Source organism: Sus scrofa, chromosome 9 (genome assembly GCF_000003025.6).
Source record: "Sus scrofa isolate TJ Tabasco breed Duroc chromosome 9, Sscrofa11.1, whole genome shotgun sequence".
Lineage (NCBI taxonomy): Eukaryota > Metazoa > Chordata > Mammalia > Artiodactyla > Suidae > Sus > Sus scrofa.
Window position 1 is genome coordinate 113,868,285 of NC_010451.4, and position 26,953 is coordinate 113,895,237.

At 53.8% G+C, this 26,953-nt stretch overlaps 3 protein-coding genes across 18 annotated transcripts in view; 1 reads left to right on the forward strand and 2 right to left on the reverse strand.

The window, feature by feature from the left end:
- The window catches only part of ADORA1 (adenosine A1 receptor), a 40,621-nt gene extending 33,006 nt beyond the window's left edge, over nt 1-7,615 (forward strand). For 10 of the 14 annotated variants that reach the window (XM_013977657.2, XM_021102258.1, XM_005653723.3 and 7 more), the window contains one exon: nt 2,929-4,816. In XM_013977657.2, the coding sequence (XP_013833111.2) occupies nt 2,929-3,568 (640 nt within the window). In that variant the 3' untranslated portion in view covers nt 3,569-4,816. 14 annotated transcript variants of the gene reach the window in all.
- Nucleotides 4,155-16,260, reverse strand: MYBPH (myosin binding protein H). Of its 3 annotated transcripts, XM_005653726.3 has the most exons (11): nt 13,930-16,260; nt 13,688-13,822; nt 12,818-12,985; nt 10,280-10,368; nt 9,698-9,893; nt 9,377-9,516; nt 8,332-8,491; nt 6,670-6,806; nt 6,328-6,514; nt 5,941-5,991; nt 4,155-5,450 (listed from the first exon to the last, which is right to left on the reverse strand). In XM_005653726.3, exons 1-10 carry the CDS (start codon nt 14,234-14,236, stop codon nt 5,975-5,977), a joined length of 1,536 nt encoding a protein of 511 aa, XP_005653783.1. In that variant the 5' UTR covers nt 14,237-16,260; the 3' UTR covers nt 4,155-5,450; nt 5,941-5,974.
- Nucleotides 17,257-26,749, reverse strand: CHI3L1 (chitinase 3 like 1). Its single transcript, NM_001001540.1, is given in 10 exon segments — nt 17,257-17,895; nt 18,095-18,211; nt 18,939-19,121; nt 20,400-20,523; nt 22,666-22,787; nt 23,546-23,696; nt 24,433-24,489; nt 24,991-25,192; nt 26,347-26,376; nt 26,659-26,749. Coding segments are annotated over 10 exon segments (1,152 nt in total). The 5' UTR covers nt 26,684-26,749; the 3' UTR covers nt 17,257-17,754.

Here is a 26,953-nt window from a genome sequence, read left to right on the forward strand (position 1 = left end):
AGATCTGGGCAAGTTGTTGACCATTTCTGGACCTTGAGCTCCTAATCTGTGAAATGGGGATACCATTATGTGCTGTGCTCACCTTGCAGGTGGTTACAAGGATGACCTGAGACATGAATGTAAAAGGGCTTTGTAAGTGACAGATATGATGTAAACTGTAAGTGTGACAGGGGGCGCCTAGCCTCCAGCCTTTCTCCTGCAGCTGCAGCCCTAACCCCACCCACCTAGTGACAGCTGTGGCAGTGTCCTTTAGTCTTTTTCTCTTAACAGAATGATCTGTGTTCCTTTGGTCTCACCCCCTAGACTCACCCAGAGCTTCTTTCACCACAGGGCATGTGGGGAGCACTTTGAGCTCATCAGATACAAGCCCTGAGCCAGATGTTTGCAGAGCATTTGCTGAGCATCCAGAGAGACCAGTTTCCCAGGCGCTTGGAGGGTAGGAGCTCAGGCACGGGAATGTTGGTGGGTGCTCACATCACATGCTATCTCATCTGACGTGGGCCCACAGTTTCATGTTACAGAAGGATTGACCCAGCAGGTTGCAGACCCAGGGCCCAGACATGGGTCTCTGACACTGAAGAATGCACCGGGCTAGTAGCCTGCTGGGGTTCCAAGAGGCGGAAATGGGCTTTAGTTGCAGCAAGAGAGTAAGGATTAGCTCTCAGAAAACTTCGGAGAGGCACAAGCAAACTGGGCTACTTTCAAGGCCCCTTGGAGCTCTGGGGACACAAGGACACTGTGATTACTGAGTAGGGGACAGGGCACCGCACCGAAGATATCGAAGTCATCTAGCGGCCTTAGTTTCCCCACAGGAATGGTGAGATTGGAAGTGAGGTATCCAAGGTCCCTTCGAGTGCTTGCTTTCTAGATGGGGTGGGGTGCAGTCTGGTTTCTCCCCCCGCCCCCCGCCCCGACCCAAGGCATTCCCCTGTAAAGCCTTCCAGAAGTCCAGAGTGAGAGAGATCTTACATATCACTGCTGTGAAGGAGAAAGCCACAGTTCTGCAGTCATGGGACAGAAGAAAACAGAATCCAAGGGCAGCTCCCCCCACACACACACCCACAGGTCTCGGTGGCTATTTACAAGCTCACCAGGGCACTCCATCCATCTCAGAAGCCGCATTGGAAAATAACAACTGGGCAAGCTGCTGGGCTGAGCTAGCTCCTCGGCACAGAGCTGGGCGGGCCTCAGCCCTTGGCACTTGCTCCAAGGCCAGTGAATTGGCAGAGGACACACTGGCTGCGGCTGGGTTGGTTTAAAGAGAAGTGGGGAGCCCCTTGGAGCATCCTCTTAACCCTGGTAATGGGAGCAGGGGGAGACTCCCTGCTCAAGGGCAGCCTCATCTCTTTTCTGTGTCATTCTAATGTTTTCATCACAGAGTTCCTGTTACGGCTCAGTGGGTTAAGGACCCGACTCAGGGTCTGTGAGGATTCAGGGTTTGTTTTTTTTTTTCAGGGTTTGGGTTGTCTTTCCTCCTTATAGGGCCACACCAGTGGCATATGGAGGTTCCCAAGCTAGGGGTCTAATCGGAGCTGTAGCTGCCAGCCTACGCCAGAGCTACAGCAATGCCAGATCCAAGCCGCATCTGCGACCTACACCACAACTCACGGCAATGCCAGATCCTTAACCCACTGAGCCAGGCCAGGGATCAAACCCACAACAGCATGGTTCCTCGTCAAATTTGTTTCCACTGCACCACTGTGGGAACTCCGAGGATGTGGTTTTGATCCCTGGCCTCGCTCACTGGGTTAAAAGATCCAGCATTGCTGCAAGCTATGGTGTAGGTCACAGGTGTAGCTCAGATCCAGTGTTGCTTGGGAGTTGCTGTGGCGTGGGTGTAGGCTTAGGCGGCAGCTGCATCTCCAATTCGACACCTACCCTGGAAACTTCCAACACTGCAGGTGCAGCCCTTAAAAGAAAAGGAAAAAAAAAGGTTTTTATCTTCTTTGTGTGTCATGACACGAAAAAGGTTGATAGCTCTCTCTCTTGACATCGTCCTGTTTATCTCCTTCACATGCCATATCACAACCTCTGGTTGTCTTGTTTATTTATTTCCTTACATTTGTGTTATCTGTTTCTTCACCCAAAATGTGAGCTGCATAGAGGTAGGGATTATTTATCTTATTCCCAACACAGAGCCCAACGCCTGGCACAGAAAGCACACAAAAATGAATGAACGCACCCAAACATACCTAAATAGGAGTCCCTCCTATGTAGTATTTGCTCAGTGAACATCAGTTCTCTTCCCTGAGAATAATTCCCAATTAGCTTGGGGGTGGAAAGCTGGTTCTTGAACTCAGTCCCTCAGGAGATAAGCACTGTACAGTGACTGAAGGGGCAGAGAGGTGGGGTATGTGGGCAGAGATGGGACAGAGCCAATGCTGGGGCGGGGGGGAGGGGGATGGTGGGGAAGAGCTGGCCCCAGGGGAGGGATAATGTGTTAATCACCTGGTTGTTGTGGGCAGTGTAGATGTGTGTTAGGAAGCACAGGACAGCGCCGATACCCTCCACATGGTCTTGGGCAGAACACGTGTCTACGTTGAACCTCAGTTTCCTCAGCTGTCAAATGGGCCCTCATTCTGCTGGTGCTTTTCTACCCCATGAACACAAAGCACGATGCAAAGATAAGGTCTCTGGTGAGGGTGTGCCAAGTGCATGTGAGCAATTTTTACTTTGGTAATTTTAGTATAACTCCTAAAGGAGGTCGTTTGTTTTTTCTCCTATGATTTTTTTCCCACAGGAGACATGCACCAGTGCATTGCAAAGCTCTGCCCTAAATTTTAGATCCCGAAGGCTTGGCCTTCTAGCTGAAGACATGCACCTCCCCACTCCCTGGGTCCTGGCTGGGCAGGGGGCCTCCTCTTAGAAACCCTCAGGGACTGGGTGGGCTGAGGAAGGGGCCTCACGCTCTGCCCTCCTCTCCCCCAGGTACAAGACGGTGGTGACTCCCCGAAGGGCTGCGATGGCCATCGCTGGCTGCTGGGTTCTCTCCTTCCTGGTCGGCTTGACGCCTTTGTTCGGCTGGAACAACTTGAGTGAAGTGGAGCAGGACTGGGTGGCCAACGGCAGTGTGGGTGAGCCCCTGATCAAGTGCGAGTTCGAGAAGGTGATCAGCATGGAGTACATGGTCTATTTCAACTTCTTCGTCTGGGTGCTGCCCCCACTGCTGCTCATGGTCCTCATCTACCTGGAGGTCTTCTACCTTATCCGCAAGCAGCTCAATAAGAAGGTGTCAGCATCCTCGGGCGACCCGCAGAAGTACTATGGGAAGGAGCTGAAGATCGCCAAGTCACTGGCCCTCATCCTCTTCCTCTCTGCCCTTACCTGGCTGCCCCTACACATCCTTAACTGCATCGCCCTCTTCTGCCCTTCCTGCCACAAGTCCAGCATCCTCATCTACATCGCCATCTTCCTTACACACGGCAACTCGGCCATGAACCCCATCGTCTATGCCTTCCGCATCCAGAAGTTTCGGGTTACCTTCCTTAAGATTTGGAATGACCACTTCCGCTGCCAACCTGCACCTCCCATTGATGGGGATCCTCCAGAAGAGAGGCCAGATGACTAGACTCCACCTCCTGCTCCCACCTGCCCACATCTGGGGCATCTCAGCCCAGTCCTCACTTCCATACTGTCCCACTTGTCTCCCTTATCTCCCCGACTCTTCCCCACTGGGCTGCGGGCTGTGGGTGCCTTGCACCTCTGGGGCTTGGAGGAGGTTTGGGAGGGCAGTCCTTGGGGAAAGAACCAAGTAACCTGATGGGAGGAGGAAAGTTGTCTGGGTAGAGCCTGGGGACTCTGAGACTGCCAAGGGGCCCTGTGTCTGAGGGTGAGCTCAGCTCTCACAGCAGGCAGGGGAGTGTGCTTGTCTTAGGTGGTTGTGGTGTAGCCCTGGGACCAAGCTTAAGGAGAAAAGAAGATACCCACCAAGATGGAAGGAAGGAGAGAAGCTGGATATCCTGGCTTTCTTTCTCTCTTTTTCTCTAGGAAAAAGTGGCCAGAGCCACTGACAAGCAGGAATCAAGGAGCTTCAGTCCCCACCTGCCAGAACCCTGCGTTCCTGGCCATGCTGGGTGCCAGGGTGCCTGTTCTCCTTCACCTGGGTATCCTGGGGTTATACTTGGTAGAGGAAGAAAGAAAGAGTCCAGAAATAATTGCCAATATTTGTTTTATTCTCCACTAGCCCTTGGGACCTGAGTGGCAGCTCCAAGCCCCAGCGCTAGTGTGGAATGGTAGATGTGGACCTCAAGGAGCCACTAGGTGGCAGCATTGAGCCCTCATTCTTGCCTGAGCGTCCTAAGTGGGAGCCTGGTGGAGCCTGTCATCCGGGCCACCAGCTCCACCAGCCCCTGATGATGGGCCTGTACCCTCCTACGTGACACCCATCTCTGCTGCTTCTGGGCCAGATGGTGAGGAGAACTCCAGACATGCCAGCTTTGGGGAGCATTCTGCCTGCCAGGGGACGAGATGGATGAGGGAAAGCAGGCTGCCGTGGACAGTCTGGGATGAAGTGAGACAGGCTAGTCAGGCCAGAGGAGACTAGCCTCCTGAGTGTGTGGACAGGAAAGTCTTGCCAGCATTTACGTTCCCTCAGTAGCCCTGGAACTTAGCACAGTTTTCATGGGCTTTCTAGGCCTTTAGCCTAGACCCTTGGGGAAGGGTTCACTCCCTGCCAAGTCCAGAGCCCCTTATCAGAGGGGAGAGGGGCCAGGTTCCAAGTGTGAATAGCAACTCTAGGCCTTGCTTTCAGGCCCTTTCTTCTCTCAGATGTGGGATGTCCCCTGGCCCCCTGACTAATAAAAGATTGTGAAGCCTCCTGGAGAACGTAGCTACCACTGTCCAAGGGCTGCAGACAGCTTCGGCAGAAAAGAAGCAATGATGAGGGATGGAGGAGAAGTGAAGAGAGGTAGGATGTGGGGGTGATTGGAGCAAGGAGTGTTCCAGAGAAGGCCATGTCTGTTCCTATAGTTATCCTCTTAGGGGAGCAAACCCTAAATGTGAAAGGAGATCCTAAAAAATCTCATACCCGGCAAACACCCATAACGGCTTGCGTTCCCTCCCTCCAGCACCTTCCTCGTGGTGTCATAGGTGGAGACCCCCTCGTAGTGACACATTCAACATCCCCCTCATGGTGACACAGGGCCGTGCCCACACGGATGATGCTCACTGTCACAGAGGCCCCTGTACTGTAACACCACACACCTTTATTCAAGTGCTTCACGCCCAGCGCACTACTCTCTGCAGCAGTGCTCCAATCTTAGCACCTTCTGGGGCCCCTTGTGTCCAGGAAGCCTGGCCTGAGACCTGCTAGGCCCACTCTTGGGGGAGGAAGGGGGCTGGCAGGTACCAAGGAGCAAAGCCATCAGCTGTCACTGTGGAAACGGGAATCTGTGGTATCCGTGGAGCTTGATTCTAGGCCCGGCTGCCCTGACCCCTCAGGCCTGCAGCACCTGGCAGAGAACAGGTTTCATGAGCCCCTGCTGTTAGCGGAGCTGGGCTACCTGTGCCTGCTGAAGAGGTGAGATGGGGTGGGCAAAGCAGCACCCCTTCCCCTTCCCAGGCCTTCCTCCCTAAGGGCCCAAAGCCCAGGTCTGAGCTCTGCCCATTGGACATTTTCACTTGTCCAGAATCTCACCTGGGTAGGGAAGTCAGGGGGTGGTTAATGCCACCCACTGCATTAGGTCCAAGGGAATTCCCTGGCCTAAGGTCATTCTGAGCCAGGACTAGACCCTGCATGGTGTCCGTCCACTGCATCACCCACTTCAGGCCTCACTAGCATCAGCCTGCCCTGCAGTCTCTGGAACACTCTAGGACTGTGCCAGTGCATTGCCTGTGACTGCAGATGTGTACCTAGAGCTGAACGCCACCCCCTCTCACCCCCACCCCTGCTCCTGGCCTCCACTGGCAGGCGCAGCAGGGGGAGTACATGCAGCCACTCACCTTTCTCCTCATCACGGCCTCCTCCAGGGGCTCTTCAGTGTGTGGCTGAGGCTGGGAGAGACCCAAAGGTTAGAGCTCCAGAGGGGATGGGTGTCTGCTGGGGACCTGAGCAGGGGAGGGGGCTGAAGGGGGGTGAGTGAGGCTCACACCCTCACCCCAAGGATCCGTCTGTCCACAAGGTGGACTCTACCACCTCCTTTCCCCACACTGAGCCCTCCTTCCTCGTGGAAAGTCCTTCTGACCGCCCGACCTCAATCTTTACTGCTCCCTGTCTTGCCTTGATTTTCAGGGCTCAGCCCAGTGCTCTAGGCCACCAGAAGAGGTGGCTTCTCCTGTTCTCCCATCCATGGGAGGGTTTCTAAGGAGCATCCCCCCTCAAGCCCTCACCTTTGACCTCCAGCCGGCAGTCCACAGATGCCTCCCCCAGCACATTGATGGCCTTGCAGGTATAGACCCCGGAATCGAAGGGGCTGGGTTTCCGGATCTCCAGGGTACAGACACCTTGCTCAGAGATGGCCCGGTATTTGGGGTCACCCTGGATGTTCATCTTGTTTTTCATCCAGATGATCTTGGGCTGGGGGAGCAAGGTCAGAGGAGAACTCAGAAAGTTGTGGATTAGGTCAAGACTCTCGAAGGCCATCAGGCCATCCTCAGGCTTTGGCAGGGATGCCTGAGAAGATTCTTCAACCCCACTGCCCCCACCAGGGCACAGCAGGCCCTGCCCCTCACCTTGGGTGATGCTCGGACACTGCAGAAGAGCTGAGTACTGTAGCCAGGGGTAGAGATGTGGTCAGCCAGGGGTTGGGTGAATGAAGGGGCTTCTGAGAAGTCTCGCTCAACAAAGCTTTTAGGTTTGGCAACAATATCTGGTTTTAGGAGAGAAAGTGTGGTAATTTCGAGGTGACAGGAGGAGCCCTCTTAGGACTGACCTCATCTGTTTTCCTAAGTATCCCTACAGCTTACAGCTGGGTGTTTCATTGAATCTATACAGCATTCGCCCATAAGGGTAGGTTTGTCATCCCAGTTCACAGGTGGAAAACTGAAGCCCTTCATGGATGAGGGACTTGCACAGTATCACCTAGTGAGTTTGGGGCTTAAGGGGTGGAAGGTCATGTGATGACTATGGCTCTCTGGGCAGAGAGCTGGTGATCTGGAGGAATATTGAGGGCGGTGCCAATTCATTTCATCCTGCCTCCTCTGGAGCCTCCTGGCAGGACCCCAGTCCCCTAGGATCTCTGGGAAGCCAGGCACAGCCCACCTACAGGAACTTGGAGACAGAAGGTCTCAAAGGGGCAGAGAAAAGCCGAGACCATGGCTGGGCGAGTCAGAGAGGGGAACAGAGAGGAGTGGGCAGCAAAGCCAAAGAGTTGCAATGATCTTGGCTGAGGGTAGAGATGAAAAACCCCAGAGATTCCACATTTCTTTTCTGTTTGTCTTAGGAGAACTGACTGGCTTTCCTCTTTTAAACAAAAATGTATTCCTAATTCTGTGCAGCTCAGGCTAGTGTTTAAAAGAGCATGCTTTCTGCAGCCCACACAGACTCATGAAGGCGGGGGTGGGGGTGGGGGACTGGGAGCGTGCAGGGTGACAGGGAGAAAGGGCTTGGAATTTCACATTTGACGCAAGAGGGCCATGTGCCTGTGTGGAGACAGTAAATACCCATATCTCTCCTTCATCTTTGTGGCGTCATATTAGGGTCAGGAGGTTTGTGCTTTTAGCAGACTCGCCAGTCTGCCTATCCTTGTGCATTCCCTTCACAGTAGCTCCCTCGGGGACACGCACATGAAACCCAATGGCCACTATGACGTTGGCCATGTGGCATCTTTAGAATATGTGCACAGCCTCCCAGGGGGTGCTTCTTACCGGCATGGGTTTGCTCTGACATGTTTGTTACACTCAGTCAACCACATTCTTTTTTTTTTTGCCATTTCTTGGGCCGCTCCCATGGCATATGGAGGGGGTCGAACCAGAGCTGTAGCCGCTGGCCTACACCACAGCCACAGCAATGCGGGATCTGAGCCACGTCTGCAACCTACACCACAGCTCACGGCAACGCCAGATCCTTAACCCACTGAGCAAGGCCAGGGATCGAACCCGCAACCTCATGGTTCCTAGTCGGATTCATTAACCACTGAGCCACGACGGGAACTCCAACCACATCTATTTCTTTACAGTCCCTCCATATGAACGTGTGTGTGTGTGTGTGCACACGTACCAGCACTTGTGCCCCACGTAGCTGTGGAGAGAGCAGCAAAGATTATGGCAAGTGAACACCCACAAGAAACACACAAGGGAGGGTGGCTGACAGACACATCAAAGAAAAGGCAGAGACGGGGAGAAGGGCAGCATGACCAGGCCTGGCTTGGTTTCCAGTCCTGGGCCCAGACACACCTGTCTTCTGGATATGGGCGAGCTCTTTGGTGACAGCGGCCGAGTCACTGAGTCCACACAGGTTTTCCGAGAAGACCCGGAAGGAGTAAGAGTTGCCCACGATGAGGTCAGAGATGGTGCAGGTGGTCGGGTGGTAGCGCTCCAGCACCGTGAACCATTGCTGCAAGGACCCAGGCCCCGTCATGCACCCCCTGCCTTCGTCCTCCCTGCTGGCCCTGTGACCACTTCCTTAGAGGGGCTTATTCTATGCCCCATCCCTAGGAAGCACGACCATCCACGTTTGAGCCTAAGGGACTTTGAATTGGAAGGAGCCCTGGGAGGAGGTGACCTTTCTGGTGTCCTCAGGGAATTCTAGAGACTTCCTGGTTGAAATGTGGCTCAAGGACCTGCAAACTAAGAATCACCTGGGAGGAGTTGCCGTTGTGGCTCAGCGGAAACAAACCCAACTTAGTATCCATGAAGACGTGGGTTCAGTCCCTGGCCTCCCTTAGGAGATTAAGGATCCACGGTTGCCATGAACTGTGGTGAAGATCTCAGATGTGGCTCAGGTGTGGTGTTGCTGTGGCTATGGTGTAGGCCGGCAGCTACAGCTCCCATTCTACCCCAAGCCTGGGAACCTCCATATGCCATGGGTATGGCCCTAAAAAGACCAAAAAAAAAAAAAAAAAGAGAGAGAGAGAGAGAATCACCTGGGAATTTCATAGAAATTCAGGGTCTCAGCCCCCACCTCAGAGCTACTGAATTAAGATCTGCATTTTAGCCAGATTCCCAGGTAATTCATGTGTACCTTTCATTTTCAGAAGCACTGCTCTGGAGCTTGAAGGGCCTCTGAGAGTCCCCCTTGCAGTCCTCGGGAAGAGACTGAAGCCCAGAGAGGAAAGAGATTTGCCAAAAGCCACACAGGGAGTCAGGTTAGCAATAGACCAGAGCTCCTCAGTCTCTGGACTCTCAGTGGATGGGCCTTCCCAGCCACCTAGGCCACTCCCCCCACCACCGCCACACACAGCCCTTCCTCCTCCCCCTGGTCTGCTCTAGCAGGCCTCACCCCTGTCTTTTTGTCTGCCTTCTGCACTGTGTAGCCCAGGAGCTCTGTGTTGCCTGTGTCCTGGGGTGGTGTCCACTCAAGGGCAGCATTGCAGCCCCAGACGTCCAGTAGCCTGATGCTGCTGGGGGATCCGGGTTTCTCTGTAGGAACAGAGTGTTGGGGGGCGGGGTGAGGGGGAGAAGTGGGCTTGCTGAAAAATCCCCCCACCCAAGATCTGGCTCCCATCACTCTCCCTTGGCCTGACCCCGTCAGCCATCAGGTCTAGGGCAGGTGGGGCCTCGGGGTTCCCACAAGTCAGCCCCGTCTCCCTTGGCTCCATACCAATCACCAGGATGTCAATGGCTGCCTTAGCCTCCAGGCCTTCCAGCTGGACGGTGAGCTCGTAGCAGCCTGAGTCCGAGCGCTGGGCTGAGCGGATGAAGAGGATGGAGTCCTGGTCCCCAGTGCGCACGTTCACCCGCTGGCTGTCCAGGGCGTGGCCATTATGGGTCCATGAGGCCCGAGGCGTGGGATTCCCCTGGGAGGGCACAGACCTCTCAGAGTGGGTACAGAAGGTACCAGCAACCCACACTCACTCAGGTCCAGGGCTCTCTGAAGCTGTGCCCAGAAAAGACGGCCCCATCAGCCCTTCCTAGGAGGGGTGGCAGAGACTAGAGCCACAGGTGCCGCGCAGACCCCCATTCATCAAGTGTCTGACCAGGCCCTGGACCATCTGCCCTGTTCGCAGGCTGGAGAAACACAACTGAGTCAAGTGAACAAGAGAGGGAGATGAGGTCGTCTTGATGTGTGGCTCCCAGGCAGACCCCCATGGGGATCCCAACATTTCCTGGGGCTCCTCCAGCACTCCCAAATGGGGGCCTGATTTCCACCCGCGCTCTTACCCTGGGCAGGAGGCATACCCACCTGGAAGGGGATTTGCAGGTTAATTGCTTCTCCCACCTGACGGATATAGGTCTGACGAAGGTGGCGGGGAACACGGATCTTGGGGGCCTCTGTATTAAAGTAAGGGTCTAGGCTTAGCACAGTGGGGTGGGCGAGGGGGCTGCTGATTGGGGGCTTCTCTGGCAGGGGTAGGAGACAGCTGGTGAAGACTGCTGGCTGTGCAGGAGGGCTCCTGTGTGTGCTCTGAGGCTGCCTCCTTGTGGGAAAGGCAAAGTTCATGCCCCAGTTCCAGGGGCCCAAATCCCCTAAGGCCCTTGGGGAGTTGAGTGCCAGGAGGTTCCAGGAGGGCAGGGCCTCCACGGTGTGAACTGGTAGGCATCCTGGGCACTCCCTTGGCGCCACGACCCTGCCAGGCTGGGATTTGCCTTGCAGCCCAGGCATTCCTGGGCTCCAGATGGGCCCTGGCTGGCTCTCTGGCTCCCCCTAGTGGGAAGCAGGTGCTGCACCTGTCGCCTTGCATTCCTAGGAAGGATGACAGTGCTGTCTTTTCTCCCCCTGCCTTGTACCAGCTCAGGCCTTCAGAGAAGCCCCAGTGAGACCCATTTGCCCATTGCTGTCTCCAAGCCATATGGGAGGCTTGGGATATTTCCCTTTCTGAATGAAACCAGAGTAGACATACCCCCTTCCTTCTCTGTTCCCCCTCCCAGTACCTTTCAGTCTGATGGTTGGGAAGTCCTTCCTGACACCTTACTTCAGCCTTATGCTACAGTAGAGAACCACTTTCCTGACCATCACCAGATGCAACCGCTGAGGCTGTGAGCCTTCCAAGGGAAGCTGCAACAACCATGCCACCATCCCCCTGGGCGGGGGCAGGGGTGGTAGTGGCTGAGGCTCCTCGGTAGCAAACAGGTGGCAGCAGTTGGTCCGTGGCACACAGGGTGGAGAGGGAGGAGACAGTAAGAAGGAACACTGTGTCTCTGAGGATTAGCTGTGCAGGCACTTGGCCTGGGAGCATCAGGCCTGGAATGTTCCAGGGGCAGCTGCAGGGGGCCAGGCATGCTTGGCAGCTCCAGGTGGCTGTGGAGGGACAGCTGAGTAGCTGTGGATTCTGGACAGGGTCCCCACCCTTCCCTGCCCATGAGGAGGCCCTGCTGCTCCCTGTTTATTCATGGCCTCCTTCCCCTCTTCTCTCCAGGAAATCCCCTTCTCTCCTGCCAGAGGAATTTTAATGGAGTAGTGGGTGCTGAGTCTGGCTGGCTCCTTCAATGAAGGCTCTCAGAAACCTGCTCTCTACAGGCTCCCAGGGTCTGAGCTCCCCGGGCTCCCAGAGAAAGTCAAGGATGCATCTGCCCCAGCCAGGAGGGCTTCCTGGCACCTCCAGGCTAAAGTCAATGTGTCCATATTGAGCTGTCAAGAGGGGCCAGGTCTCACCCAGACTCAAAAAGTGCGAATGTCCTCTGGTTTTGAAAACCACTAGAGAAGACTCCCTGCTTACTGGTGGGACATGAGGGGCCTGTGTGGGAGTCAGGTTCTGAGGCCCCGTTAGTATGTTGGGTGACCTCCAAGGAGTCCTGGGGTGCCTTGGGACCTCCTTGGCTTGGATTGACTGGCCATGACAATCTACACTTCTACATTCTCTAGCCCTGTGGTTCCCACATCTCCAAGGCCTTAGGATTGAGAAGTATTTCCTTGAATCCAAACTTCACCCTTTTGTGGCTGTGAAGCCCCCTCTTTCTAGAAACCCTGTCCAGGACTATGGGGTCCCACTCTGGGAGACACAGGGGGCAACAAGGAGGAAGGTGGACAAGGCCTCAGGCCACCTGCTGGCCTATATCTCTCATCACCCTGGGGCTCTGGGCTGTCCCCAGAGACCTCAGATCAGACCAAATGACTCACTGCCATTAACAGACTGAAACCTGATCAGCCCTGGGACGGGAGCAAGGGTAGGCTTGAGGCTAATGCACCCTACAAATAGAAATCTTTGCAAGGGGACAGCAGCTGGCTTCCCAGGTTCCCAGTATGGCACTGGCCTCTGGGGATGGAGAAACTTTCACGGGCCTTTTGCAGGCATGCGTCTTCCTCCACTAGGGATGTGGTGCAGCAAGAGGCAAGGAAACACCTCTTTGTTTCAAAATTTGGGGGAGAATCTGGAACCCAAGCACTATGAAATGAGCTTCCGTGGTCTCTGATGGGATTAAGATTGGATAGGAGGAAGAACTGAATGACTCTAAGCACTGGGACCCTGAGGCAGGTGACCTGGGGAGCTTGAGCTTTCATTTCTGAGGGTCAAGAAGCCCTTCTCCCAACTCTTGGGGGCAGGGCCACTCAGGGAAATGGCCTCTTTGACCTCCAGAGGCCCCTTGCTGCTGAGGAACCTGGAGTTCTCTTGAGGCAAGATGGTGATAGCAGGTGGCTTGTGCACGTGAGTGTGGGATGGGGGAGAGGGCTGCCCTGCTCGCTTTGCCCATTGGCTTCAGTTTCTCCACCCATTAGACAAGGATCCTGGCAGTGGGGCGGGGGTAGGGGTGCGGTGCAAGAAGATGAAGGGATGAGCTTTACCAATGGTCTCTTGGATGTGGACAGGCTGATCCAGCACAGCCGGTGGGCCAGCCCCTGCAGAGCTCACCGCAGTCACACGCACGAAGAACTTGTCACCCAGAGCCAGGTTCCGCACGGTCTGCTGGGTCACCATCATGGGCCGGGTGTTCACAGGCACCCACTCCAAGGCTGAGGGAAATGAAGAGAGTGCATGGCCATGGCTCCATGGCCGTGGGCACCCTTCTCAGTGCAGCCACCCTTCTCAATGGTGATCGGAGGAAGCTGAAGTTTTGGAGCCTGCATTTCCCAACGCTCTCCCTCCCTGCCTCTTATTGTTAAATTGCATCAAAGACACCTGATGTTAGAGCCCTCAAGTGGTGACCAGAGAGAGTTGGACACATCTGCCAAGTCACACAGCAAGCTAGGGGCAAAGGCAGAGGCCAGGCTGAGCTTGACTGTCATGGAGATGGACAGCAGGACAGTGGCATCAGGAATTTGGCCAGAGACCCCGCCGCTGCCTATTTCTCTTCACTGTCTCCTCCTCTGACTTAGCCCTCCCCCTCAGTTTCTCTGCTCTCAGCCTTCTGCTTGCCCTCCCCAAGCAGTGTCCTGTGAGACTTAGCACAGCCTTCGTTCTCACGGAGCTGTGCCCCGGTGTCCCCAACTCTTCTTTCGGGAGCTCAAGGACAAGGGGCCTCCTTAGGTGGTTTGGACATCTTCCTGCTCTCAGAGGGGCATTGGTGGAGCAAGAAGCCTTGGGTGAGTGGGTTGAAAGCATTGCTTCTCCCATCCCTCCTCCTGGACTGACCCAACTGCAGAACTGGGGGCTTGTCCCTGCTGCCCTCCAATCCCCCCTCCCTGCGTGTATTCAGGGCTCAGCCCAGAGCTCACCTCCCTCTCGGCGGAGTTCCAGCACGTAGCCCTGGAAACCCAGCTTCCCTAGCCACTCCGGGGGCTCCCAGCTCACAGTCACCGAGCTATCACCCACGTCCTCCACGGCCAGCAGCAGCGGGGCACTGGGGACATCTGAGGGAGAAGCAGGGGAAGGGGAAGAGGTTCATGGCCAAAAGCTCTCCACCCACCACTCCCTGCCATGCCTGCCACCCTCCTCCACCTGTCCCCCCTCTTGTCACCTTCACTCCGAGGTGCTGGTTTACTGGCTGCTGGGGCATCGGGGGCAGGTACATGAGGGGCAGGTTCCTGTGGCTTGGGAGTCTGCTCTTCCCCCGTAGACTTCGGAGCTGCCACTTCTCCAGAGGGCTCTGTGGCGGGCACATTTGCAGATTCAGAGGCAGTCTCCTCTGGACCACAGTCGGGGGCCTCCAAGGTGGCTTTTCCTGTCATTGCTGGGGCTGGCTGAGGGGTCAGGCTGGAGTGTGCAGGGATTAGCAGTGGAGGGTCTGTGCTTCCAGGGTGCCTGGGACACCTAGGTCCAGGCATATATAGTCAGGGGGGCTGCCCCACCCCCAAGCAAGTGATTCCCAGCTGTGGGGTCAGGTCAGGCAGGGGGACCAGAGCGTGGGAGGAGCCTAAGCCAGGAATAGCTCTGGGGGAGGAACTGTAAGGGTCCCTTGAGGAGCACGGGACCTTGTCCATCACCCTGATTGGATCTCAGTAGCTGGGGTTCTGGTGCCCAGATGGGAGGAGGGTACAGATGGGTGAGATGGGACTTGCCGGGAGCCTGTGCCAGGGGTCAGGGCATTTGGGAACAAGAGCTTTCATCTGGAGAATAAACCCAGATCAAGCTCTGCATGTTTGGCTTCTGTGGGGCCCTTGTGCTCAAGGCTTCTCAGCTTGGGTGCTGGGGTCCAGACAGCCTGAAACAGGCTTCCCCAGAGAGCACTCCCTGCTTTGTTGCCAGGGAATTCCCACAATTCCCTGGTCCTCACGTTCCCAAGGAGCTTCACCTGTGCTGTGTGAGGTTGAGGGCCAAGAAAAGGAGGGCATTGGGATGCCTGAGGCGGGGATGATTGGAGGAGGATCTTAGGGCAATGGGACCCCAGGAAGGGAAACTAAGTCCCCTGGTCACCCAGCCTCCCCAACCCCTGGCCTGGCCCTTGGTCTCCCTCTCTGCTAAAGACAGCACCGTGAGAATCCCCCACCTAGCCCTTGAGGGTGGAATAAAGTCGTAAGGAAGATCTGGAAGAGAACTTGGAGGAGGACAGCACTCTGAGACTTCTAGAGGCTTCAAAGCAGGGCATGGCATGGACACGTACATGCCATGGGGAAAATGAGGCAGGCAGGACCAAATTGCTAGTCATTGAGTCATTCATCCAGTAAAACGTTAAGACTGGTGATGATTTAATAACCCTGAAAATAACATGTGTTAGGGAGGAGGGGGAGGAACGAGAACACCCATTGCTGGTGGGAGTGTAGATGGGAGCATTCTCTTTGGACAAAAGTGGGTGAGCATCTGGTCAAGTTGAAAATGTTCAAACTCTATGGCCCACCCCAGAAACCCTCACACCTGCACCCCAGGAGACACACATGCCAATGCTGACAGCAGTGTTGTCTGCAGTCGCCAAATCTGGAGAAAGCAGCCCTCCCTCAACAAGGGGATCCATAATTAACTGTGCAGTGTCTCTGCACCTAGAAACCAAAACTAGAATAAAAGCTTCAGCTACACGGGTGATCTAACAGACATAATGGGGAGCAAAAGGAGCTGGACACACAGAGTGGTGTGATTCCCACTCGTGTTCAATTCACACACAGGCGGCACCAGCTCTCTTCTTCAAGGGGCATCTCTACAAAAGAAGACAGGGAGAGTCAGGAGAGTGCTGGCCTCTGGGGGCAGCGACGGGGATGTATGTGATTGGAGCTCAGGGCCACTAATGAGGTCTTGATTCCTGTCCTGCGTAATGGTTACACAGGCTTTCACTATAAAGGAATTCTTTCAATTAAATAAATACATTTTATGCACTCTTCAGCATGGATGATATAGCTCACAACTGAAAAATAAATACACATGGAATTTATTTAGGGTCCTCAGCCACACATACCTTCTCCCCCTTCCCTGGGGCCAGGGGCACAGGAGTGTGGCCACATCTTACCACCTGCTGTCCTTGTTGAGGAGAGGCCACAGAGGGCCTGGGGAGCCTCCAGATCCTGCCCCGCTTGGGTGCCTATGCCCTTTGCCAGATGACAAATGTCCTGCCCAGTAGGGGGCGGGCCTTGGAGACCCGATCCCCATCCCTGGCCTCTGACTCTGCAGCTATAAGTGAATGTGACTAACTCTGCAGGACCCTGAGTCAGCCCTGCAGAGCCTGTCCCAGGATGGGGGAGGGTGGCCAGGGGAAGGGGGTGGGGGTTTGCTGCCCTGGAGAACTCACAGACCCTGGGGTTTCAAAGATCCCTATGTGGTGGGGTGGGCAGTGGGCTGGGATTAGGGAGTGCTTGGCCCACTGGCCAACAGTGACATGCCAGGTACCCCTAGAGGCTGTGGCCAAGTTCTTATTCCCTTTGCCTTGAGCAGGGCTGTGACCTTGGGATCGGTTGCATCTGCCCAGCTCCAGCTGGTTCAGATTTCAGGGAGGCTGATAGGTATTTCCTTCCCCACATCTCAAACCAGTGTCACAAGCCACTAGGCCAAGTCACAAATAATCTAAACATCAGGGAATAAATTCACCTTGGTTTTGGAATAAGCATCTATACTCTCTTTGGAGGTAAGTCATGTCCAAGGCTCTGGGAATTCACAGGAATTGGTGCTAACATCTTACTTCGTAAAGGCTGGCAGGCTGGCTGATCTTCTGAGCCCCTCCCGTCCCACCCATCTGCCCCACACCTCCTGTCCCCGGCTGAGCCGAGGAGCCCTGGTTTCTGCATAGGCTGCAGGCTGCTCATGTCCTGAGAGAGGAGAGACAGAGGGCTGGGCTCTAGTCCTGGGACTTCTGACAGATTTCAGTCCAGTAACAGAAAGGGCTCCTCTAAGGTAATGAGCAGCTGGCCACTGGGAGCATTGCGGGAGGCTGGAAGGCCACTTCTCACAGGCCCTACAGAGACTCCAGGTCTAGGATGGAGGGAGGGTATGTGAGGTAACATTGGTGTCTCCTTTTAGCCTTGAGAGACCAGGGTTAGGGCTCTCTAACCTGGCCCTATGTTGGCTCCTCCACCTCCCCAGGGTGAGAGAAGATGAAGGGTTGGGGTTAAAGGGCTTCCTTCCTGGTGCCTGCTAGCCTCTTGGAAACAGAAAAGGCTTCTTTCAACAAGCAACTGCATTAAGAAGTCTGGACAGCAATGCCTTGAAGATCTGGACGGCCACCAGCTACCTTGGGTGAAGTCTACGACTGATGGATCTGAGGATGCCGGCCTCCTTTCTGGGGCCCAGCAGAGAACAGGATGGTCTCATGTTCTGCAACTCAGGGCTCCTGAGCCTGAGAGGGGGGAATCCCGAAGAGCTGGGGGAGATGAGCCCAGTGGGTCCAGTGAGGCCACAGAGATAGACTGAAGCAAATGGCAACAAATGATGAGCGCTGGTGCTTTATTGAGCAGCTGCAGAATTAGGAAAGGAAGTGGGAGGGGGCCATGAGTATGTTTCTGGGTGAAAGTTTCAAGTCAGGCTTTGCAGAGGATATAATTAGTGTGGCTGCTGCTTCTTGTGAGATGGTTGGCTGTGTGGTGGTGGAGCTTGCCAAAATGGTGCCCCCTAGCACGGAGGACTGGGGGCAAGGGAGATGAAGAAATCTCCTTGGAGGGGGGAGCCTGGAGTCCCTGGGCATTCTCACTAGTCAGCAGGTGTGTGCTGACCCATGTCTTACATGGTGCCGGTCCTGCAGCACCACTCCTGCCTGCCTGTCCACTAGAGCTGCTCTCAGGTGGTAGAGCTGTGGCCTCTGCATGGGCCCCAGGGAGGGAGCCTGAGGCTCAGCAAGGGACCCATCAGGGCAGGTACTCCGACTCCTAGCCAGTGAGAGCCAAGGGGCAAGGGCCATCCCTGCCCCGCCATGTGCCAAGGACAGAGGCTACGCCGCAGCAAGCACATCCTTGATGGCACTGGTGAGAGGAAAGCGTAGGTTCTGCCCACAGAAGTTGCCCCGAAAGTCATCCAAGTCCAGGGTCCACACCATAGCACCAGCCAGCTGCCTGCTCTTCAGGTACTTTGCCTGGGAGGGAGACCCAGAGGGGGCAGAGTTGGGGTCCCAGGCCAGGGTGTATATGTGGGGAGTGTGCTATGTGGGCACCTCCCCAGGGGAGAGAAAAGTAGCCACCTGAGAGCCAAAAGACACCTGTAGCCCAGCCCCACCCTCAGGGCAAGGAGCTTCCCTCCCCCTCTTCATCCTGGGTGTGGTCTTAGGAACCTACCTTGTTTTTGACGCTCTCCTGGTCATCATACCCCACCCACTGGTTGCCCTTGGTGGCATAGGGGACCTGCTGGCCAAGGGGTCTACGGACTGTGGCTCCTTGGAGGAAGTCACAGATCTGAGCAGAGAAAACAGCAGGCGTGATATGGGGGACCGCGCTAGACTTTGCAGGTCACGGAAAAGCTGCCATTCCCCAAATCCCCTTCAGCCCCTCATTTCCTTCTGCAGGGTACACTTGCCCCTTGAACTGCAGGCTTCACTCAACTTGACTTAAAACAGTTGTAAATATCCCAGGGTTCTGTGACTGAGGGCATCAAGGGGACTCTAATTAGCTTCCTGCATCTTAAACAGGGATATGGGAAAAGGTGGGCTGACACTGAGGACTGGCCCAAGGCAGCACAGACAGCAGAGCTTGGGCCAAAATAGAAGAAACTGCCTCTTGTCTGGAGAGGGATGTAGACAGGATATGCCTGCCCCCCACCTCTCTCTTCACCAAAGTGCTGGATCTGCTGGAACTTTTTTTTTTTTCCCTACACTCAGGGTATGAAATTCCCCTGGCCACAGATCGAATCTGAGCTGCAGCTGCAACCTGCGCTGCAACTGCGACACCAGCCAGATCCTTTAACCCACTGTGCCTGCGCTGGGCTGGGGATTGAACCCATGCCTCCACAGCAACCCAAGCTGCTGCAGTCGGATTCTCAACCCACTGTGCCACAGCAGGAACTCCTGGAATTTTTCTTTTTTTAATTCCCAGTGGAGTAAAAGTGAGGGTGGGATAGGAGGCTTACCTTCCCCAGGGCTGCTGGCAGTGTGGGAAAACTTACCTCCCCCGCCTCAACTCATACCTCATAGTAGGCAAGGATCCCTTTCTCCTTGGTGAACCGGCCTGGTATTCCTGGCCCTGATGCCGGGGCTCCCACGTCTGTCTTGGAAGAGGCCAAAGTGAAGCTCCTCCCAAAAGTGGGGATACCCATCACCAGCTTATTGGCTGGGGCCCCCAGCCTCAGCACATAGCTCACAGCATAGTCCTGGATGTGGGTGAGGAAGGACAGGTTGAACAGTTAGGTGCTGGTGGTGCAGGAGGAGGAAGGCTGTGCAGATCGCACTGCTGCCTTGAAAGGTAGAGTGCTGGGTCATTTGGACTTCCCTCCTTTCTGGGGACCCGTAAGGTCAGTCTAAAATGCATTGTATAGGAGTTCGCATTGTGGCTCACTGGTAATGAACCCAATTAGTATCCTTGAGGATGCGGGTTTGATCCCTGGTTTTGCTCAATGGGTTAAAGGACCCAATGTTGCCATGAGCTGTGGTGTAGGTTGCAGATGTGGCTTGGATCCCATGTTACTGTGGCTGTGGTGTAGGCTGGCAGCTGCAGCTCATTTGACCCCTAGCCTGGGAACTTCCATATGCCTCAGGTGCAGCCCTAAAAATCAAAAAATAAACAGATAAAATGCATTGTATAGTTTCAATCTCAAAAATATCCTTTTAGGTATAGGAAGGGATTGGCAGTATCTGACAGTTGCAGAATTCAGGTGATTGGCTCAGGATACACAGCAAAATCTAGACTAGACTCTTGCTTTCTCAGCCCCCAGCCCCCTTTGTGTTCCCTCCCATCTGCCCTCTGCCTTCACTTGGCCCTCCCTGTAGGCCCAACAGGAGATGTCCTGATTCTTTTTTTTTTTAATAGTTGATTTACAATATTCTGTCAATTTCTGCCATATAGTAAAGTGACCCAGTCATACACACACACACACACACACATATATACACATATTCATATATATACACTCGTTTTCTCATATTAGCTTTCATCACGTTCTATCATAAGTAACCGGATGTAATTGCTTTTTGTTTGTTTGTTTGTTTGTTTGTTTTTTAGGGCTGCACTCATGGCATATGGAAGTTCCCAGGCTAGGGGTCGAATCAGAGCTACAGCTGTTGGTCCCACAGCCACAGCATCACAGGATCCAAGCTGCTTCTGTGACCTACACCACAGCTCATGGCAATGCCGGATCCTTAACCCACTGAGCAAGGCCAGGGATCAAACCCGCATCCTCAGGAATCCTAGCCAGGTTCATTAACTGCTGAGTCACTAAGGGAATGCCCTCCCTGTACTGATTCTTTAGGGACATGCCATCTCCCCAGTCCCTGAGCTTTGGAGATGCATAAACTGCGGCCTCAGTTTCCTCATCTGTGAAGTCATCCCTTGCAGGATTACTGAGGCGTAGAGAGGTTGGAGTGTGAGCTCCGTCAGGTGGCAGGTCTCTGTGGTACCCCCCACCCGACTCTCCCTCCACTGGGGCACTCACTGCATTGCTGAATCTGTCGGAACTTGCATCCCCCTGGCCTCGGAACAGGGGACTGTGGTGTCCTGTAGTTTGGCGCCAGGCACCGTGGAAGTCATAGGTCAAAAGGCTGATGAAGTCCAGGTGTCTGTGGAAGAGGGGATGGAGGAAAACGTGAAAAATTAAGAAGGTTCTTGGCCACACAGGCCCCACCCCAGGGGATGTGAGCAGGAGTAACAGGTAACCAGAAGAAACACATTAACCCCCAACCCAGTAGAACCTGGCAACTCACTGCCTAGGCTGCTGGACCACCTCACCTGTGCCATACTGGGGAGTGGGCTCAGAGCCCCACAAGTGCATTTAAGACAAGAACAGTGTTCTTCCGTTCTGCCCCCAGCACACAGTTAGGAGCTGGCCTCCATCTCACCTCACCCTCTCAACTTGGGCCACATTCACCTTGGTGAAAGCAGATTAAACGTGGCATCAACATTGATTGGTCAAAGGGGACCTGCTGTACAGCACAGGGAACTCTACCCAATAGTCTGTGATAATCTATGTGAGAAAAGAATCTGAAAGTGGAGTTCCTGTTGTGACTTAGAGTAATGAACCTGACTAGTATCCATGAGGACACGGGTTCGATTCCTGGCCTCGCTCAGTGGGTTAAGGATCTAGCATTGCCTTGGGCTGTGGCATAGGTCACAGACGCAGCTTGGTTCTGGTGTTGCCGTGGCTGTGGTGTAGGCCAGCAGCTGCAGCCCCGATTTGACCCCTAGCCTGGGAACTTTCATATGCTGCGGGTGCAGCCCTAAAAAAAAAAAAAAGAAAAGAAAAGAAAAAAGAATCTGAAAGTGAATGGATATGTGTACATGTATAACTGAATCACTCTGCTGTATAGCAGAAATGATCACTATGTTGTAAATCAAAAAAAAAAAATTTTTTTTAAAGTGAATGGAGTTCCTGTTGTGGCTCAGCAGAAATGAATCCGACTAGAAGCCATGAGGTTGCAGGTTTGATCCCTTGTTCAGTGGGTTAAGGATCCAATGTTGCTCTGAGCTGTGGTGCAGGTCGCAGGTGTGGCTCTGATCCTGCATCGCTGTGGCTATGATGTAGACCAGCAGCTGTAGCTTCGATTCAACCCCTAGACTGGGAACCTCCATATACTATGGGTACAGCCCTAAAAAGGAAAAAAAAAAATTGTAAATCAGCTCTACTTCAAGAAAAACTTTAAAAAATAAAATAAATACTTTAAGGACAAGTTCAAAAAAAAAAAAATAAGTTGCATCAACAGCCTTGTGCAGAAAGAGCAGGACCAAATGATGACCTGAACTTATGATTCCTTGTGGTGGGGAGATTGCCGCACATGCAGTTGGAAGGTCTCCTGTGGATTACATGAACATGAGTTTCAGGTGCTTGAGGCAAATGGTTGAGAGCCATCTCATTCCCACCTGCTAAGTGATCAATTAAAACACCTTGTCTACGTTTCCCTAAGACCCTAAAGAAGATTCTAAAGTCAGAGTGAAGAGGAGTTCCCATCATGGCGGAGAGGAAACAAATCCAACTAGGAACCATGAGGTTGCAGGTTTGATCCCTTGCTTCATTCAGTGGGTTAAGGATCTGGTGTTGCCGTGGGCTGTGGTGTGGCTCGGATCTGGCGTGGCTGTGGTGTAGGCCAGCAGCTGTAGCTCCAATTAAACCCCTAGCCTGGGAACCTCCACATTCCGTGGGTACAGCCCTTCGGGAAAAAAAGGAAAGTCAGAGTGAAGAGCTTTTGTTTCTTACTCTTGGGTTTCCTAAGACCCATGGCTTTGTTCCATGGGGACAGACTGTTTGACTGGGGACTGCTCATTCTCACATGCATTAGAGGGCTGGCTAGGAGGAGGGGCAAGGCAAACAGGAGAGGGGTCCCCTGCACCTTGTGGACCCCAGCAGTCTAGAAATGGAAGGAAGGGTTCCTGCTGTGTTGCCTCTCCAGAGACTAGCACTCTGCTCAGGCAGACGTGGAGCAATGCTTGTTACTGACTGGCTGTTTAACTTTCCCTACCTTCTCTTCCACAGATACATACATTCATAGCAACTGTCTCAACTGGTCAGCATAATACCCCAAGCGAAAAGGAAGAATAGGGATTATTATGCCCATTTGACAGATGGGGAGGCTGAGGCACAGAGAGGGAAAGTGACTTGAGTGTGCTCAGGGTCACACATCAAGCCTTTGGAGGAACTAGGACTGGAAGCCCAGTCTTCTGACTCAACATGGAATGGAGAGTGAGGGCAGAATGGGTTGGAGACTCACTGAGATATCTGGGCGATGTCATAGCCTCTGTCAATGGCGACCTTCCCTGCAGACACCGCTCCGCTGAGCAGAAGCCGCTCTGTTCCAGGCAGGGCTTCCCTTACAAACTCAGCCTTCATCTCCTGGTTGGGAGAGAAGCAAATGAGCACAAGCCTTATAGAGAAAGATCTCTGGGCACATCATTGGCCTTCCTGTCTGCCATCATCCCCAACTTGACTGGGGCTCAGTGGGAATGATAAAGTGGTTCCGTCCTCAGGCTCACCCATCCTTTTCCTTCAAAACTGTTTGGACCAATCTCCTCCCTACACCCCATGCAGACCTATCAACACTCAATTATTCTCTGTCCTGGAGGGTCCATAAAAATAGAGGGTGATCCCCCTTGGCCCACAGTTGATGTTGGAAGAAATTTGCCTGTTGGTCTGTGCCTTGTTCAAGCTTGTGCATGAGAACACAAAATTAAAACGATTTGTATTGTTTTTGTGAACGATTTGTTTAAATGATCACTATGTCCCTGGGGTAACTAGAGATGCTTGGGCTGCCCCAGATGGGGCTGTCTCCGATGCAGTGCATGCTGGAGAGTAGGCAGCATCCATGTGGGAATGAAGAGGGGCCAGTGATGCTCCCCTATCTGGGCAGAGAGGAGCGGGCACTCTGCTTAGTGACCTCTGCCTCTTAGAAGCCCTATCCATCTCCCACGGTGTCATGTGATTCTTCCTCGCTGGGTAAGATCTCAGGACACAGACCAGTTCGGGTCTTATCTCTGGTCCAGATCTCAGGATCCTGCAGCCAGGAGGCCTCAATCCTCCCTTGCCTGCCTCAGGAGAACATCCCTGAAGACAGCTTGTACCCTCCCTGTTCCTTTCCCCAACCCGACCAGCACCTTGACTAGAGTGGTGAGATGCCGCTTGTCTCTCCGCCCAGGGAAGATCCAGGCTAGGTCCAGTCCATCAAAGCCATGGGTCCGCAGGAATGGTGGCACCGACTTGATGAAAGTCCTGCGACTCTGAGTGTTGGAGGCTATTTTGGAAAATCTGGAACCGAAATCACCCCAATAGAATTCTCAGCACCAAAATGCTGAATGCCTCGGCCCTCTGGGGGTAGGTCTCTGGGACATATGGAGCCCAAACCCACACAGCTCTAAGAGGCCATGTTTGGGACAAGACCCATCTCTAGGCATCTTAGAGTGTACGCTTTGGAGCCAGATATCCTTGGATCTATCATCTACTATCCAAGACACATTGAGCAGGTTATAACCTGAGCCTCAGCTTCCTCATCTCTAAAATGGGCATAAATATATCACGTAGTGCTGTTATGAGGATTACATGTGATAATGGCTGGACAGGATGCATGACATGCATGGGAGCTCTCATGGCCATACCTTGTCCCCTTTTCAGAGCTCCTACTCTACCCACTCCATGAAGTCTTCCCAGGGCCTCCACTTCCAAATGTTTCCTTTCATTTCATCTCTCTCTTTCCAGCCCCTTCGGATAGTAGCCCCCAAATGTCTTTGCTTTCATGTCTGAGAAGCAGTTTAAAAGAGCATTTGCAGGAAATCAGAAGCCTTACCTTGCTGTGTGACTCTTGGCAAGTCCCTTTCCCTTTTGGGCTCTGATTTATTGGTTGTACATGAGGTAGACCCCTGAAAACCATTTAGGACCCTGTGCCTGACCAGTTTGGGATCCCCGTGACCACCTGCCCCACACATAGCAGGTGAGGAGAAACTTACGCCTCTTCCTACTCCATCATCCTCTGGGGAATGTGTCCTACCTTTGAGAACCAAAGTTCCATCCTCCAACAGACAGGAGGGTCTTCAGGTTGGGGTTCCTGTGGAGCACAGGGAAGCAGGAGGGTAGGGGTGAAGGGAAGTTGTTGGAGCATGGGGTGGCCCCATGTTTGGGAGGCTGTGGAAGGCTTCTAGCTTGGAGTGGGAGGTCCTTCCTTCCAACCCTGAGATTTAGTAGGCTAAGAACTGCTAAGTATTTGTGGCAGTTACTCCTAGGTATGCTGCCCAATTTCATTCCCTCCAATGGGGAAGCCAGGCTATGACAAAATAGAGCCATGAACACTCTGATGCTCCATGGAGAGGTGATGAGAGACATGCCTCCCTTTCCCAAGGGAGCTCAGCTGCACCTTCTTCTACAGTCTGCCTCTTTCAATAACCTGCCACTTCCCCTCATCACCTCCTCTCACTGAAGCCGAGGCCCTCCTACTCTCCACCCAGAGGGGAGTACTGAGGGCCATCCCCTTGGGCAGAGGGACTCTGCCCTGAAGCCAGCCCGGCTAACCCTCCATCTTCCTCCAGCCCTGGCCAGCCCATGGCCCAACCTGTTCTTGAGTGTGTTCAGTGTGTCATAGAGCGTCACATCATTCCACTCCAAGGTGTCAATCTCATTGTTGCTTATGTTGGCAAAGCTGTAGATGATGTGGGTGCAGAGGAAGGGGTCGATGGCATCTGGGAAGCAGCTCCCATCACCCTCCCGGTACTGAGACCAGCTGGTATAGTAGCAAACCAGCTTGTAGGCAGCACCTGAAGGAGAAGGCTAGGGTGGGGCCTGGGCCAGGATTGAGCCTGAGCCCCAAGCTGCACACCAATGGGATTTTAGGGGGCGGGATAGATGGACAGAATTGTGAGCAAAATTAGAATCCTAAATGAAAGGGTCTGGCTCAGGTGCCTCTGCCTTTTTGTTCTTGTTTGATGAAAATAAGGCCCTATTCCGGAGTTCCCATCATGGCACAGCAGAAACAAATCTGACTAGGAAACATGAGGTTGTGGATTTGATCCGTGGCCCCTCTCAGTGGGTTAAGGATCTGGCATTGCTGTGGCTGTGGTGTAGGCCAGTAGCTGTACCTCAGATTGAACCCCTAGCCTAGGAACTTCCATATGCCTCGGGTGCAGCCCTAAAAAGCAAAATAATAAGGTCAATTCTGAAAACGCTTAGAAAAGATCAAATGCAATGGATAAATATACTGCCAGGGTGGGGTGCGAGGGGAGCAGGCTGATGAATAAAGATGAAATGGGACCTGGTGCAAGTAAAGAAGGCTTCCTGGAGGCAGTGGCTTTGAAGGAGAGGAGGTGCCCAGTCTTCAACAGCCAGTGTCAGAAGACCCTGGCCTTCAGGGGAGATTCTCGCAGGACCTTCAGTGGAGTATTTGATCTGAGATTCTCTGGCTCATCTCTTCTCTGCCTTCCTGTGGGAGTGCCCCTAACTTGCAACCCACCCAGAACAGCAGTCCCTAGGCTCTCTTGGTCCATCCCTCAAGCTGGGGTACAATAGCTCAATGGATCAATTCCTCCTCTCCTCTCATTCTGATTTCTCCTGCTGCAAAGTAGGCCTCTTCTGCCCTCTGGCAGTGAGCATCCTTCATCGTTGCTGTCTCTGGGCTCCTGTTAGTGGTTCCCACCAGACCCTTAGTTGAAGACTTCACTGAATCTGAGTCTTTGAAAAATTTTAATTTTGAAATTGTTTAAATATATAGAAAAGTAGTAGAAAAGTAGGGAGTAGTAGTATGATAAACATCTATATACTCATTACCTCATCACCTGGGTTTAACAAATGCTAATATTTCTCAGCCATTTAAGCCACAGAAGAAATTGGAAACACACTCTGTCAGTGCTCAGGTCTCCTCCTCACAGCCCTTGCCACACCCACACCTCCTGGGACTTAAAAGGGGGTTACTTACAGCTCTGGAGCAGCACCAGGGCCACAAAACCTGAAAGGAAATGCAAGGTGAGACCACCTCCTGCAAGTATCTCCTGCCCATCCTTCTGCTCCCCATCACCGCACCCCCCCCCGCTACCCCTCCACCCCATCCCCGGCCCCCAGCCACCCCAATCAGGGAATCAAGGTCAAGGGCCTCCTCAGACCAGGCTCCTCCTCCCTCCCTCCCCATCTCTGCTTTCCACCCCCTTCCCTCTCCTTCCCACTGCCCCTCCCACTCTGCAGGTAGGAGGCCAGTCCCTCTGTGCAGTGGCTCAAGGGCCAACCCAGAGACCTGTCTGAGCCACCCTCAGACCCATCCTGGCTGTAGAAGAGGGGTGGCTGTGTGGCTTCTTCCTGTGCCGTCAGCCTCCTGCAGCCCACAGCGTAGGCAGGACACTTCCTCAGACCTTGAACTTCCTCTTATACCTGTCCCACTCCACTCCCCCACGCCCCACACCATCCCATTTATGGGAACTGAGCTATGTGTCAATGAAGGAACTACCAGGCTTGAAAGTGGTGGGGGTGGAGCCCTGCCACCAAGGCGATTGAGAAACCCTGGAGAGTTTTGAAAACTTGGGCCAGATCTC